This window comes from Gallus gallus, chromosome 1, assembly GCF_016699485.2.
Source record: "Gallus gallus isolate bGalGal1 chromosome 1, bGalGal1.mat.broiler.GRCg7b, whole genome shotgun sequence".
NCBI classification, from domain to species: domain Eukaryota; kingdom Metazoa; phylum Chordata; class Aves; order Galliformes; family Phasianidae; genus Gallus; species Gallus gallus.
The window spans coordinates 57,508,022-57,524,688 of record NC_052532.1 but is presented as its reverse complement, the minus strand read 5'-3'; the positions used below and the strand labels follow the sequence as shown (position 1 = coordinate 57,524,688).

At 44.1% G+C, this 16,667-nt stretch overlaps 1 protein-coding gene across 7 annotated transcripts in view; it reads right to left on the bottom strand.

The window, feature by feature from the left end:
• The window catches only part of DGKI (diacylglycerol kinase iota), a 209,810-nt gene that overhangs the window by 166,193 nt on the left and 26,950 nt on the right, over positions 1–16,667 (bottom strand). For 2 of the 7 annotated variants that reach the window (XM_040650506.2, XM_046902204.1), the window contains exon 1: positions 3,400–3,748. The exons of the other annotated variants lie outside the window; for them this stretch is intronic. In XM_040650506.2, the coding sequence (XP_040506440.1) occupies positions 3,400–3,488 (89 nt within the window). In that variant the 5' untranslated portion in view covers positions 3,489–3,748. Of the gene's footprint in view, positions 1–3,399; positions 3,749–16,667 lie in introns of those variants that run through there. 7 annotated transcript variants of the gene reach the window in all.

Below are 16,667 nucleotides of genomic sequence, written 5' to 3'. Positions count from 1 at the left end.
CCCTTAGAAATTACAGAAGCCGAGGATGAAGACCGTATCCACTTATACACAAATTTCTGCCACCTCTCTACTACTCAGAAATCCCCTTCTCTCCTCTTACTACTTTTTCTCCTAAACTGCAGTAACATTTTATGTAGTTACCCTCACTGAGATATCCACAGTGACTTTTATTCCTTGAGGAACCCCACAGCTTCAGAGCACATCATTAAGTGCGAGTTTAGACCATTTCTGCTAGCACTCATTACTTGACATTTAGAGAAGTTACATTTCAAACGTCGCCATGGTATGCAGTCCCTGGTGCACTGAAATCTACCTGGAGATTTTTGTTGTCCTTTACAGTTCCTACAAACACTTTCTCTTTTTACTTTTTTTCAAATATGAATTTATTGCAAATGAAAACCATCCCACTGGTAGGCCTCTGAAATACTCTGCTTCTCCAAGGAACAGACAGGGAGCAACGAAATGGAAATTTCTACATTGAGTTTTATCTCAGGATGCTGATCGCATTGTGCTGTGGCACAACCCCAAAAAGAAAGGCATGCCTAGAGTGCTCTTCATCTCCCTTTCTCCAATGCCAATTGGATTGCCATTTAGCAACAGGGCTGAGGGCTGTGATGGCATCCAACCATTGCTCACCATGCAGCTGCTTCCAGACTCTTCCAAACAAAACTACAGCATCCTTGAGCTGAGTAGCATCCGGCCTGGGCAAGTGGTCATCCCCTGGGTTCTCGGGTTGCTTTATATAAAACCACAGGCATACACAGATCAAAATGCCAGAGCATTAGGAGTGAATAAGTAATCTGGAGTAATGTCTTTGTCCCGATGGAAAAACCTTACATTTGCTTGCAACAAATATTTCCTTGTAAGGTTAGTACCTTGATTTTAAATGTAATCCTTTAGGTGAAGAAAACTTCTCAAGATCACTGCAAACAAATTACAGCTTGCTATCCTTAATCTGGCTGCTAATCATTGCTGACTGAAGATTTTGAAATACAAGAGTAGAATCAAGTTTGGCTTCACATAGACTGAAGAATCCCATCAGATCTCCAAGCACAAATGCTGGTAGTTGGGAAGATTTTATCAGAACATTTCAAACATCAGTAGCAGGAACCTAGATCTTGGGCAGCCAAGAGCAACATGCAATTTTCCTGTCTAGAGCAGTTATTGTCACTTGCAAGGAGCTATAGCAAATCAGACTTTCAGTCACAGACCAAGTGAACAAAAGCCTTCCAATTGCGCACACAACTGCAGGTAAAAATTTGACCAAGACTTTACTTTTGACCAGAGGAGACTGAAGTTATCAATATTCCGTTTGAAAACAACAAGAAACATTGATCATAATTTCTTGTACATAGAACTCAGCATCCCCTGCTGCCCCAGTTCTCAGTGTTACAAGAAGAGACAGGAAGGCTTATGATTTTGTTTGGGATTTTGTGGGTTTTTTTTCCTTAGGATTTCATTCTCTCAATAAAGCTGGGTAAACTTGACTACTAATTTCACTGAAGAACCTTCTGAAAGCCTGCACTTGAATTGCGCTTCTCTGCTCCCACAAACAAATTCTTTCTGGAAACTGAGCCCCAGAACACCCGGACATGGTTCAGACAAACATCCATACTATTCCAGGAGCTCATTTTAAGCTGTCCAAACTTTTGATCTGCAATATCAGTCTACACCTTCCACAAGGACCACCTTTCCTCCAAGGCTCCTTGCTGCTCAGCTCACAACTCCTCAGCTCTCATCGTGTAGGCCCATCGAAAACTTCAGAGAAAGTAGGTAAAGGTCTGTGCTTATAAGATACAGTGCCCATGCTGAGACAGAACAGTAGAGATACAAAAGCAGAGAGATAAATCCAGAAAACAACAAATAGCCAAACTTTTTAGCACTGAAGAGGATGATTTCTAATTCCCTAGAGATGTTCTGGCAGTGAAATGAGGTTTGTTTTCATCTTTGAGGGTTTATCAGTATTAATTAGTAGTCATTAGAAAATATTTTCTACTGGAAACCGAATGTACTTGAAATGGGAGGACTAAATGCTATGAACTCAAAATGAGGCACAACGCTCTCATGCGTAACACTTACAATTGTTTTTCCCATTACCACGTAGATCATATTTCACAGAAAAATGACTGAACGCCCAAGTAAAAACTATGGCTTCAGAAGTCCAGCTCCTCCATTTGCACACTGCTATTTTCCTCCTGCAGAGGAGTTGGAAGGGTGAAAACTGCAACATGCTCTAAACAAAACTGCATTGTGCCACAGGTCTGCTAGTTCAGCTGTTGCTTACTGCTGGAGAACCTATTTCCAAAAATTACCCGAAGGTTGGAGGTGTCTTGCTGCAAACAGGTTGAGATCCTACAAAAGTACTGAAGCTAGGGTGGGAAGATAAGTTCTGTAGTTGATTATTGCCTGGAAACTAACTAAATAAATCCATCAATATGAAACCACTACCTTGTATCAGGAATTACTCCCTTTCCTCCTTCAGAAGTGGCAAATGAGAACAGTCTACCACAGTGGGAAAGGAAGATAAGTTTTCATGTTGCATCAATACATGTCAATGTGGTATTAATACGAACCTCTCCTTGAATACCTCCACAAGAAATCTCCAGGAGTTAACAACTAATGTTTCTCTTACGAGAGAAATAAGGTGCACTTAGCAAAGACTGCCAATTAACTATTTTCTGTATAGAAAATTATCTCAAAGTAATTGAGTTTCATTGCTTTCTTAACTAAGGAGAATTATTCGGTATGTTTTTTTTTCTTTTTTCATTATTTTCAGTGCAATTGATGAAATCAAGTGCAACTGAACAACAGCATCCTCTGGTCTATATTCAGTATGTAGCAGAAATTGTGAAGAGGTTACAAGCAAACAGCTTCCAGCTATTAGTGTGTGCCTGGAAACTGGGGGAGGTGGTCTACAAAGGCAAGCAGGAGGAAGAAATCACAACGCTTCAGTGTGAGATCTGTCAGAGAGATCCTGTCTTCCAGAAGACAGCTCAACCATTACCATATCCTCTCTTCTCCCCATAAAGGCATAACTGCCTTACTCATACATAACTGAATGCCTCCTGTGCCATTCCTCCATCCCAAAGCCTCCCTTCTCTCCCCGTCTCAGTTCTCAAGCCATTTGTCAAGTGCTGAGCGCACAGCTTTGTGTGCCGAAAGCAAACATGATCCAGCACAGACGGTGAACGGTGTTGAGTAAGGTTCATCTAAAAAACATCAGAAGATACAACACAGCGTTGCACGTGCTGGTAACTGTCATTTATCGTGTGTTATTAGGGAAAGGAGACTGAGAAAGCCCAGAATGCATTCAGTGCCTACAGACAGCAATCAAATGAGACTGGCTATTGTGTCACTGAACAGCTTAAGAAACAGCAGTTCCTCCAAGAGCCCACTTACCAGCTATCCAAGGAGCCCGGCACAGACAATTTACACCTGTTCTGCTTCATGCTGCTTTTGCAAAGGAAATCCATGCATCCCACACTCATAACTTCCAGGAAAAGACAAAACCTGAAAATCCAAGCCCCTCTGAGAGTTGGGCAAGGTAGGAAAACAGAAGTGTTCAATTTCCCAGGAAATCTTCTCCAGTTTCAACCCGAAAGCCCCTTCCCGACTCCTGCTGTGCTACGACAAACTGAACTGGGAAATTTAAACCAGGAGGAGGAAAAAGAAAGAAGTATCAAAGGCCAATTCTCATCAAAGGAGTGGTGCCTGCAAGCTGGTCAGTACGAGTCCGCTGAAATGATGCACGGCTACATGGGAACGTGTGTGTGCATACACATGCACACAGACGTCAGCCCCTTCCTTGGAAGTGGATTAAGTGGCAGATGGTGTCAGAACCTGAGCTGCTGTCAGGAGCAGAGTTCATGCTGTCCTGCTCCCCTGTGCTTAGAGAGGAAAGCAGTAAAGACAAGCCATCCTAAAAGGGCTGATAAATGGCCAGTGATCAGATTTGTCATCAGCAAGGAGAGAAATGACAGCCTTTTGCTGGCTTCTTCCTCCTCCGGAGTCTTTGTATGCAGAATCCCCTCTGAAATGGAGACAAAGGAGAAACAATGGGTAGACGTGCCACCTCCAAGCATAAGAAAAGCCAGAGGCTCAGCTTTACACAGGGAAACCAGAACCTGCTATTAGCAACCCAAATACCAGAACCTGAGACAGGGAGGGGGAAGGGAGAGCACCTGGCTTCAGCTCCTTGAAAAGCAAAGGGAGAAAAAAAAAAGATGAAAACCCACTGCCTTTGGTTGCCAACACAATGAAAATAAATGAGGGAAATAACATTTGGGAGGGACTCACCAGCTGAAAGCAGTCACAATGACTTTGTGCAGGCACCCCTGTTATTAATAATTATTAGAGATAATAAGGGTTTTCAGGCTGAGCAAAAGGATCTTTTCCAGCTCCTAAGACCTCATCTCTCCCTGTCCCGTCACCCACCTCCCCTTTTTCCCCTCTCCTCCGGGCACCTGCTTTGCATAGCTTCCCTTGTATCACCATCAGCCTCATGGATAATTGATAGCTGAGCTCGTCCAGCTGATGCTAAGAAAAGAACGACAAGGTGGTTCGACACACGCCTTGCTATAAATAGACACACAACATGGCCAGCATTTGCCAGCATCTGATGACGCCTTCCTCCCTCCTGGGTCCTAAAGTTAGCTAGTCTCTGAAAGTCAGCGAATTGAATGGGAGCAAGGTAAAAAGGCTTTCAATTAATTGTGCATAGATTGAAAGGATAAAAATAAGAGTGGGCTTTATATTTTTATGACATGCTAAAAATACCCATTTTATGAAACTTTAGGCATAGTTTGCAAAGCATGGTTTATTTTTCTTCCCCTCACTCAGCAGCAGCTATGAAGCTTCAAATGCTTCCCTAGTGCCGGGTTTGCTGGCAACAGGGCCAAGAAGGGTCACAGCAGATCTTGCTGCTAAGCGCAGCAGCGTGTGGGAGCTAAACAGAGAACAAAGCAAGACGTAGTGGTGCTAAGCCCCAGGATGCCTCTGCAGAGCATGCCTGCTCATGCTCAGCAGCTCGGAGGCCAGGCTCAGAGGGCAATGGCTGGATGTTGGTGAGAACAAGGCAATCACAGCTGTCTCCAAGTAGCTGGCACTAGGCTCAGTGCTCTGAGTCAGCAGCAAACCTTCCAGCCTCATTACTGGTTTGGAGGTGCAGGGACAACCCCCAGGCCTATCATTGATAGGATATGCTAGATAGGCTTCCAGCTGGGAAACCCTTAGTCTTGCCTTGCTCATCACCAAAGAATCACACAAAGGCTGGGAGACAGAGGCTACCACACCATGCAGGTGCCCTTCACCCACACCTTCTTGCCGATGCCTCTTCCCCCACCACTCCCTCCTGTCCTGCAGCACAGGCTCCCTTTGCCAGATACACATAGGCTCTGCAGCAGGCTCACCCCCCAGCTCACTGCTTGGGTGCTGGCTTGTGGCAAGTGCTTACTTCACTTTGTCTTAGTCATTGTGTCCAGTTGCACTTTGCAGATCAAGTTGACTTTTTTTTTTTGGCTCATGTAAAATGCTTATTTGTGGAAATTCTTAGTGCCTTCCCTCTACAAACACTAACATACGCTCCTTCTATTTGCCAGGTCTCACTGGCAGCCAACTAAGCTTCATCAGTACAAATAAGACAAGCTATAGAGACTCATCCTGCCTAAAGAAAGCAGCTGCAGCCAAACATTTGACCCAGCAGGTGCTGAGGTATCAGCATCAGCTTTGCCCTTGCAGTAGCTGCCTCCCCCTGCTCAGAGCTGATGAACTCACACATAACACATGCACTCAGGTCTCCCATTTTCTTTCCTAGTAGTAATCTCAATCTGAAAGCCACTTCCATCTGCAGGAAGTACAGCTATGTGAAAATAAGGAATTGGTCCTAATCCTCAATCAGATATTCAGATGGGGGGAAAAAAAAATCTGCCACTTCCAATAAGAGAAACTGTTTGTCTCCCACCATTTACCATGGCAGAGCTGTTACTACATAAAGGCAGTGCCCAGTCACGACAAGTGCGGTAGCTCAGAGCACAGGGAAGGGGAAAAAGAACCAAACACCAGCACAGCTCTGTGCCAGGCAGCAGGCACACAGAAGGAATGGTGGTACAAAGCCACACAAGTTTGAAGAGTAGGAGGACTTCTTAAAAAAGCTTCAGAAATCTGCATAAGGTGGAGGTTTCATCTTGAGTAACTCATAGCCCAGAGCCACCAAGAAAAGCTGCATCAGGAGCAAAAGAAAAAGCTTTTTTGTAGAATTGCTTATCCAGACAGTGCTGGAGGGCAAGCACAGTAGGGGAAAACAAAGGGGGGGAAAAAAGCCATTCAAACAGCTTTTCCTCTCACCAGCCAAAACATACATACACCAAAATGGAAGCTTTAAATATTTAATGTCTAAAACAAACAAGAGAATTTCCCAAAACAAGACTGCTGGTTCAACACAAACCAGCATGTCCTGCAATAAGGATGGCAGAGGTTTTAGGCACAGCTGCACTACTACCATTTAGGGGAAAAAAAAAAAGAGTGCAGGTTCTCTTTACAGCAGCAGAGAGCCAGGGATCAGGCAGAGAATGACTGACCTTCCCTGCCTTTGTCAGGCTTGCAAAAAGTGGCTAACCCCACTGAAGAAGTGGGAGGCAGTCACCAGGGATTGGTGCTGGAGCCTCAATAGGTTATGCTATTATTTTGAGATTCTGTAAGAGAACAAATTAACCTCCTTTATAACTCTTGGCTTACTTTAGTAGATTTAATAGATGTCATAGGCTGGAAATACCATCTTACATTCCTTTAATTTCCACGCTGATTGTCCTCCTTACAATGCAAAAGCACTTTTTGAGAGGGAGGGCGGGTGCTGTTACCCATGCGGTCATGCTCTCAACTGCCTGACACTGCCTTGCTCACACACCTAGAACTGGAACCATCCTTGGGATCAGGAATGCCTTCCATGGAAGATAAGAGCAGTAGAAGCCATTGGGGCACAGAAAACATTGAATTATTTTTCCCTACAAACCCAGACCATTAAATGGTTACCTGTTTACCTGTACTTCCAGGTTTCCAAGTGAAGGGAGATGTTGTTTCCCAATTAAAGGGCATATCAGAGAAGCTGCAACCTGCTCTTGAGAGTGACGACTACGGAAGGAAATCTGGCTGGAAATCAGCACTGGGCAAGGTCAAATACCAAGTAGGCTTGCTTAGGAGCAGAGAAATGCCAGTGTGAGACTCCACACTGATGTTTCAACGAGAGTCTTCCAGAGTCTGGCTGAAGACCCCTGAGGCCTCACCCCATCCAGCCACCACTTATTCTATTGGTCTGATCTTTGACTGCAATTACCAGAAAGTTAGAAAAGGTCAGGGAGGCAGAGGGGTAGCACAGCTGCAACACCCTCTAGGAGAATTCCTTCACAGTTCTTATGAACTGGAGAATATATTTGGCATTTCCACAGAAAGCACTTCCCTCTCTGACAGAATTTAGCCACAAGTAAGTGCCTAGGGTAGGTACCACAGCTTTCCTTAATACACTGGTTGAAGGCAGACAAAAAAAAGAAAGCAAGAAATAGTTGCCACAGGCTATACTCATGATTCATTCAAAGCACAAGATGCAGTGAGGTCTGGAGAAGGGATGTGGCATTTCCAGGCACATCACTGTTGCTGCAAGATCTCAGATGGACTCACAGGAGAATTCCACACACCCTCCTGCTTTTTGCCATCACAGCAGCTCTAAGTAACAGGAATTTCCCTACAGCTCTATCCACCACAGCTTTTCATGGTTGCACCTGAGCTAAGGCAAGCAAAAGGGAATGATAAGCTCCCTCTTAAGATAGTTTGGGCACTGGTCAAAGGACAAGTTTTAAGTAGTGCACGTACTGCAGAGTACAGTGTGTGAGTCACTGAAGATACACAGACCAAATCTGCTGTTTGAGAACAGCATTAGCTCTTGTTGCCACATCCCTATCTTTAAGACACACCTAGGCAGTGAGTATAAGGGCATTCTTTAAATGACAAGAAGGCACTAAGAAAAGGAAATAGGAGTACCCTGACCCAGAATTCATGTAGCAAGTGCATGAACAGAGGTGGCTTGGAGGACATTTTTCTTCACTTGCCAAGACAGCCTGGAGCTGCGGATATTTCCTTTCCTTTGAAAAAGGTGTTCATGCCCTGGCTGCCTACATAGATGAAGATGGGGTTTCTAGAGACACAGAGGGTGTAATGCAACAGAAAGCACAGCAATGATAGCAGAATAGCAAGGCCCTAGGCTGCAGTAGGTAAGAGTTTACTTAAATGCAACAGCCATAAGCACAGAAATAAAGGAAAGAAGCTACTTACCTTCAGAAGACCTCAGATATTCAGGGATCTCCAGCGAGATACCCTTCCCTCCACTGCCAACCCTTACATGAGGTCTGGGAAGCTGTGGATCCTGGCTTCACCCCTTTGGTTCACTCAGGTGCACTGCTTGCACCTGAGCTCCCCTGGGTTGGCCCTGCATTCCCACCAGGTGCTCAGTCACTGCTTCAGGCCATGATTCAGCATTTCCACTACAGAGGGGAACAAAGATAAGCTGGAGATGTGAGCTCACAGGAGCACGTTTATCCGAGGAGCTCTTAGTAGCACAGTGTCTGCAAAGTAACACAGTCTCCCTTGACTCTTGCTTGCTTCTTTCATCTTTTACTTGTCCCACACTTTTTCCTCTTTTATCTGTTTGTTGTTTCTTTTTCCTGATGTTTTTGAGGTCCACAGTTTCTGCAATTAACTTTTGTTTCCACCTCTTACTTTTAAATAAATGCTTTGTTCCTCTGGAAAGTTTTGCTTTCCTTAGCTAATAAGACATTTGCTCCTCATTTTTCTTATCACAGTTTTTAGTACCTTCTCCTTGCCATGCTCTTCTTTCTAACTCAATATTCTCATTACTTTAGGCTTTTTTTCTTTCTCTGCCTTCCACCTTCTTCAACCTCCTTCCCTCCCTCCCTCCCATTGCCTTACAATCTCTCCCTTTCTCCCTGAGCTTCTTTTCTGCATTAACCATTCCTCCCTTCCCCATTTAGCCTGATATCTCCTTACTCCCCCATTTCATTCCTACCCACACAGCATGCATTACACCCTTCCTCCCCCCCATCAGTATTTCAAACCTATTCATTAGATTTCATTTTCATGATTTCAGATTCTTGCATCAGTTTTCTCCAGGCTCAAAATGCTCCATTCCTCAAGCTACCTTGTTCTCCTATCTTTCCCTGTAAAGGCCACTTCCACCCTCCCCACTAGTAACTGTCCTAGGATATATCCTCTTGATTAATAGTCACAGTGTATCAACGTATGGGACACAAGTTTTTGTCATCAGGAATAAGGATTCTGAGGACTCTCTCAAAACTCTTCCATCTCCTGTGTTGTCTATAAGCTTCATGCATCCCTCAGTCCTGGAAGTCACCTTCTCCTCTCATTCATCCTCCACGTGCCTTCGTAACCTAGGGTAAACCATGTAGTTTAACCCTGGATAGCCAGTACATATGAAGCCAAGCATGTATTATGCCATGCAACTAACAATTGCTCTTTCTGGTGGGACAGCCTTACAACTTGCTATTAAATACATGGATATCAAAAGCAGCCCAGTTTTGGATTTTGCCAGCCACACACTGATTGACAGACTGCGTGTCATGCCCTCATTGGCATGAACTGGTGCATGCATGCGTTCACATTAGAATTAGCAGGGAACACTGCCCTGTGTCCACTGCTCAGCAGTAATGAGAGCTCTAACGGAAGCTATGCCAACCACCAGAAGCCAAAGGAAAAATACTGTTCTTTCTCAGCACAAAGGTTTTTTTTCCAGTAGACAGAAGGGCATTATTATAATTAGTTATTAAAAAAAAAGGTAAGAAATTGAAATCAACAAACAAAATCCAATTAAGGAACTCAATCAACCTCCCAGGCCTGGGGTTGATCAGGGAGCCATTCAGTAGGACCTGCAGTACAGAACCTCGAGGCTGTACAAAGATAGTTATTTTCCATGCTGTGTTGATCTAAACATCAGCTACACTTAATCTCCTCTGGCCTTCTCTCACTCCCAGAATCAAATGATTGCATGCTTTGGTGTTTTAATTCCAAATGGGAAAATGCAATACCTGGTGAGAGACGTTCTCAACATAGAGCCTGGCAGCAAGCAAAAAACATAAGCACCAAGCACCCCGGCTCTTGGCGCTACTACAGCAATGTAGCCCCAAAAAAAAGTCTAAGTTTTCTGCTGTAAAAGCAAACTTACACATACATGTAACTCTTCTGATTTAGAGATGAAATCATCTGATAGCCCAAGAAGAAAGTTGCTCTTCAGGCTTCCCTTAGATCTGGGAGAAGGAACCATGGCTCTCAGCGCAGTTGTGTTGAAGCACTGTCACCGAGACCTCCACGAGAGGGGATGATGACAAGATAGTATATCCACAAGCCCTAATTAATGTCACTTCTGCACTTCCCACTGAGTTTTGAAGTTTCCGCCATCTCCTCATCATCTGCCATTTCCCCCTTCCCCACTTTTCCACACAGAAAGGGAACTTAACATAAGACTGTTGGTAAAATACTGCCTCACAACCTTAAGTCGTCCTAGCTAAACCAACACAGAGAAGGCGTCCTCTGCTTTTGGCGCAGAGAGGTTCTTCAGCAGAGAAGCTGCTGTTGTTGAAGAGATCTTTTAATGCAAAATGCTGGGGCCTTTTGCTAAGCCATTTCATCATTCCACTCCCCTCTCCCCTCCCCAAATCCTTGAGGTGCCTCTGCTGGTAGCCAGTTGCCATAGGAACCCTAATCTTTATCTGCTTTGCTTGCTAAATAAGCCAGCATCAGTATTCTCCTTTATGGGCTGCACAGTCCCTCTCCTCCCTTTAGCCCTCCCTCCCCCAGCACAGATCAAAAGGAGCAGAATATATCTGACAACCTTCCTTGCCTCCCCTCCACCCTTCTCTACAGCTTCCATGAGCTTAAATCCAAAATCCAGAATTTGGCAGAAGCAGCCATCATAGTGCAGAGGGGAGAATTAGGCTTGTGTTTTCCAGATTCAGCAGATAGGAAGGAAAGACGAGCCAAGGCAGACAGCAACAAGTAGGATAACACAGTTGAAAACCAGTCACTACAGTGGCAAATACAGCTAATCCTCATTTTAGAGGAAAGCTTTCCAGAACTTCCCATGCCGCATCCTATCTCTTGTGGCACCCAACACCAGCATTATCCTACATCCTTACACTTAAGCAGTGCAATTTTAGTGCCATTAGTGATCATTTCAGAGCTGTAAGCTGAAAAGGAAAAGCAAAAAAGCACCAAAAAGAGAAGATGTATGCAGTGACCTAAAGCTTTTTTTTTTTTTTTTTTAGCACAAAGCAAGATTTTTCTTTCTATGGACCAGAGATTGAGGCTGGCACTACGTAGGTCACAAGCAAGCCTTGTTTCAGCTGGTCTTAAGCCAATCATTAGAAGGTGATGGTTCCCACTCAGAGAGTCACTTCCCCCCCCCCCCCCCCCCCCCTTGTATTTGCTTGAAAGAGATGAAACTGAAATAGCAAGGGATGCTGGGCAAAGGAATAAAGCTGTCTGGCATAGTGCTCATGTGCAGTAGTCTGTCTTTCCATCTCAGCAGGCGTATCCATGTGGTAAACACACAGATTGTGAACCTGTTCTCCTCCTAATGCTTTGTAGCAGAACCAATACTATCCAGAGAAGAGTGATCTGATCTTATTCAGTCATACAGAAAAAAAGAAAAAGACCTATAATTTTAATAAGGTCAAGATGGAAAGAAGAGGAAGAAGTGGAAGATGAAGAGGCTGGATTCATGCTATATGCAGTACTCAAGCAGGCTTACAGACCAGAGTCCTGATTTACTTGAAACTGATTTACCTGAAATCCTTTGATCACAACACAGCACAGACACACCATATCAGAGGAATGAGTTTCAGGATCATTTGGGCATACCCATGGCATCTTCGGTGATTTTTCACAAGCATATGACTCATGTCCCCAAGGAAGATTTTGTAAGAATCAGCCTCCCCCAGAGGGTAAGGGGGCAGCTCAAAGAACTAAGCTGATGATTTCCATCCAATTTGAAACCTGCGCTGTTCTTAGTTTAGCTGAAAGATTTGGCAGCTCAGACAAGACAGCAACATAGAAGTAGCTGCTGTTCCAGCATCTTTTCCAATTAGTTGCCCTATTGCTGTGCTTTACATTTACCCACCATTAATGTTCCTTACTTGCCCAGCATGCAGGATGCTCTTACATCTGTTTAGTAGGACTGCAGCTATGCTTCTTGTGCTCATCTCCCTCTTTTAGAAATATACCTTCTTGAATTAGCCATCCTTAAATTTAAGATGCACAGTACAGAGTTCAGGTACAATTCATGTGAAGACCTGAATATCCAAGTCTGTGAATGCAAACTTTACATGCACCAGCCCATCCTCTGCCAAACTGTGAGGCACTAGGATCTGGACCTCTCAACTTTCCTACTACTTCTAACTCCCAGAAGGGCTGGAAACAGCACCCAGGCACCTCTCTGGAGATATTTATGCATATGTGGTCAGGCTCACAAATTGGCAGAAAAGTGGGTGAAATAACATTGAGTAAAAGTTCTGCTAAGGTTCATCCATTACTACGTTGCAAATTCTTACTTTAAATGAAGCTTCTTTCTGTCCAAAATTTCTTTCCTGTGATGGACGTGACCTCTGTTCTTCAGGAGAGCAACTGTTTAATTCACCCTAAGCTTTCTTTGCCCCTCCGCTTTGTTTTTTCCATTTCCTTGTGAGGGCTGCTTCTGTAAAGAGGTGAACACAAATCCCAAGTGGCTTTGCTAACCCCTTTTTTGTAAGGCATGTTCCAGGCTAGAAGAGTGCACAATTCAGCAGTAAAACTCTGTGGGGGTTATTTCTTTTTCTTCGGCCCTCATGAGCCTCCCGCCTCCAGGTCTGCTCAGAGATTAATAGCTGAACGACCTTAAAAATAAGCTCAGCTAATATGATTGAGACTGATCTGAGTTCTCATCTGAACTAGAAAGAGAGGACAAAGGAAAAACCATGCAAATTTTGTCCAGGAAGTATTAATCATTTGCTGTTTGTTCGTTTGAAATTAGACTTCCAGTCATTCAGTTGCTCACAGACTTCATAAGGCAAGCAGCAGTAATGAAATAGGTGGGCTTCACAAAGAGCTCAAGGGCTTCTTTGCCAGGGAGTGGCACAGCAGTGTTCATTGCTTCCCTTTCCCAGTGCATCCCATGCACATTTTCAGTGTCCTCCTCAGTCTATGAATTCCTGCTGCACTAAGACTTCTCTGCCACCACCCCCACTCTCTCAATGACTCAGTCTCATTAAGATAACTTCTCTTTTTCTAGTTCCTCACCTCCAACACACTCCCAGTGCATTAAACCACACAGTCCTGCACATATGTAAAATCCTCCCCCAACCACCCTCTCTCGTCCAACTTTCCTCCTACAGTTCTTGCACTCCCCCATCCTGGAATGACAGAGCCAGTCAAAACCCACCCAAATGTGCTCCATTTTTACTTACATGCCCAGCTCCTCTCTGTCATCTGTGCTAGCTGGTGCTTGTAGACACCAGGACAAAGAGGTCTGGGATAGGACCTTCTTCCCCTAGGACAGCTTTTGACAAGATCGGGGCTTGTCGCATACAGAAGCATAGCCATGACCAGGCACATGATGGGAAGAGGCTCTATGCAGCTAAGTGTGTGTATGATACTGGGTCTGAGCTGTTGGCTGCATGCAGACCACAGGCGTAATGTGCTATGGAATGGTTTGGGAACCTACCATCTCCTTAGCAAGCCAAAGCTTTGTCACACGCAGGAGGGACTTGAATAATGCTTTTTACTCCCTCTTTAAGGAAATTTCAGGCAATAGCAGAAGGTTGTCTTTGGGTGTTAGCACCAGCAGGTAGCCTAATTTTCCACCAGACTACGGGTGATCACCATACAAGCAAGAGGATGCCAAGGAAAGTCAAGAAAAGAGGTGTTCCCACCCCAGAATCCCATTGCCTATGCTGGCAGCAGCAGGACTCTGAGCTGCAAATGAAAACTGGCAGTGAAGGAAAGCAGACCTTTGCCAAAGCTAGGGCTTTGCTCAGATCAGTGTCTCTGTTGCTGTAAAGGGCTCTACACACATGCTCACACTTGCTTTTGTTCCTGCTTTTCCACAACAGGCAACAGGTGGGGATGAGTGGGATACATGTGTGGAAGGAGGATGGGGCAGGAGCCAGCAAACATGCTTCTGATTTTTAGGGATGTGCGCAGGGAGCTTTGTCTGCCCAGATCAGAAAGCACCACAGGGACTTGTGAGCCATCAGTCACTCAAGTAGGAATGGGGATGGATTGCTAATGCAGGAAGTGGGGGTAGGAAAAAGGCTTGGGCTGTCTGAGGATAAGGTTGAAGTGGACTGAGTGCACAGAGCAGATTTAATGAGGTAATCTGCATCCTCAGTATGAAATGCACTTTCTGTGGAAATGGCTCTGCTGTTCCTCTGATCAGTACAGCTGACATGCACCACTTCTCCCAACACTGATATCAAGGTCTTTTTTGAACAACGACCTTCAGGTCCCATTGATCTGTGATGTGCATAAGCGAATGACCCTGCTGAAGACCTAGGAGAGGATCTGAACTGTGTCCATCTCAGGTAAAAGATCCCCACATTGCAATTATGCAATGCAGCCCTTTCAAAAACTGTCTCCAGTTGAACAGTTTTGTAATTTACCCTGCGCTATTCTCCTTCCTGGAAAACAGGAGTTAGATTCATTTGTTCCTCACTCTGAGGCAGACACACAGCATTTATCTTCTTTTCAGCATCCAAATGTGCAGGGTGCACTTAAAATGCCATCAGAGGGAAACAGAACAAGGGAAAAGGCACCCAGGAGGAAGAGAAAGGCTGCCCTCTTCTCCTCTCCAGGGTTGTTGTTTTCATTGTTGAGTTGCATATTTCACGCTCTGCAAAGTTGCTGGATTGCTTTGCTCAAAGAGATTTTGAAACAGAATAATTACAGGTCCTGATAAGTGGACAGAAGTAAGACTTCATCAGCAAAGCAGCAGCAGCTAAGCCCTGCCAGTACACCACATCTTTGAACACAAAGATGTCATTCTTGTGAGAAAACGAGACACCAGCATCTGGACACACACTAACCTGGGCCTCTGTCTGTGATGAGCTGCCAATAAGTGCTTCAGCTCTTGTTAATTATGATGGTGTTTCTATAATGATGAGACCACTTCACTGTGGAGAAGAGCTCTCATCAGGAAATTGGTTCTATTGCAATTAACATCTTTGAATATCCAAATTTATCATCCTCCTTGAGCCTTCTCCCTTATTTCAGGAAGTTTGTGACCAATCAAGTCCTGAAATAGAGATGAAGATCTGGGATTCAGAGGGTGGTTAGAGGAGGCGGGGAGAAGAACTGTGTGGTTGGCAAGGGAGTTAAGTACACAACAGCTTTGAAATCAGCTGGTTGATGTCTCTAGCAGCTTTTAGATCTCCCATCCCCACATTAATTATTTCTGAGAAAGCTACTGTCATCAACATCACTGCTATGTGAAGTCAGGACGTGTCCAGTCCCTTGCCTCAGTCTCATCTTCATGTTCAGCTATAGATTAGGTTCTGAAAACACAGCACTCTTGTCCTTGGAAGGTTCAAACATTTCCTCCCAGAGCAATACACCTTTCCCCTTTTCCCCCCCAACAAAAGGCACTGACTCATCAAGCCACCTTCTAGGGCTCTCTATCACTTCATCTGTCCCTACCAGCTGCAGTTCCTCATGGAGCAGAGTGAAAGTTGAGCAGACAGCAAAGGTGAAAAGAAAAGCAGCAATGCTTCTTGCTGATCTTGCTCTGCACCACATCATATCACCAAAGCATCCAGCACTTCCAGCAGCATCCCCACCACTACCCATCTCTCAGGAATAGGCCAAATACATATTTCCAACACATGTACTTTCTGGGATAAAGGAAAACAGGTTTTCTTTCCCAGCCATACTTGAAGTGCATATAGACCTACCCAAGAAAGTTAAATAAAGAGTTAAAAATAAAATTCACCAGCCAGTGCCATCAGAAGGCTAAACTTTATGGCTTTTAGGTCATAAATATGATATATATATGTATGTATATAAAGTATAAGAAAAGTCCAGGACAACTTTTGCTGCACTACATTGAGTTATATAAAAATTGATTCCTTGCTAGATAGTGTTAAACCTTCTGCGATTTTAAAAATCCAAGAAACACTGTTTAAGAGCTCAACTAAGCATATCACTAACTTAGAGAAATGTCAAATTCATTGAAAGTAAAATAAAACATAACACCACTTGAGGTTCTACACTGCCATCTCTTGTCAAAACTGTCCAAAATAAACAAGAAATAATAAAAAACAATTAAGTAAAACTTGAAAATAAGTACATGAGAGACACAAGAAAGATACAGAGTCTCAGACCACAGCTACAGCTGCTCACAGTCATTTACATATACTCAAAAAATCAACAAAATTTGTTCTAAAATCACATCTGGGCAGTAGGGACAAAATGCAGTGGCAACAATAATCATGGCAAGTCCATCTGTCTTAATGGGCACCAAATCAGACACGACTTGAGCTCAAAACTGAATACATTAATCCTACAGTTTTTGATAATGGATCAGTTTTAGTTTTGATTTTAGGCAGAGGATGTTGCATAGA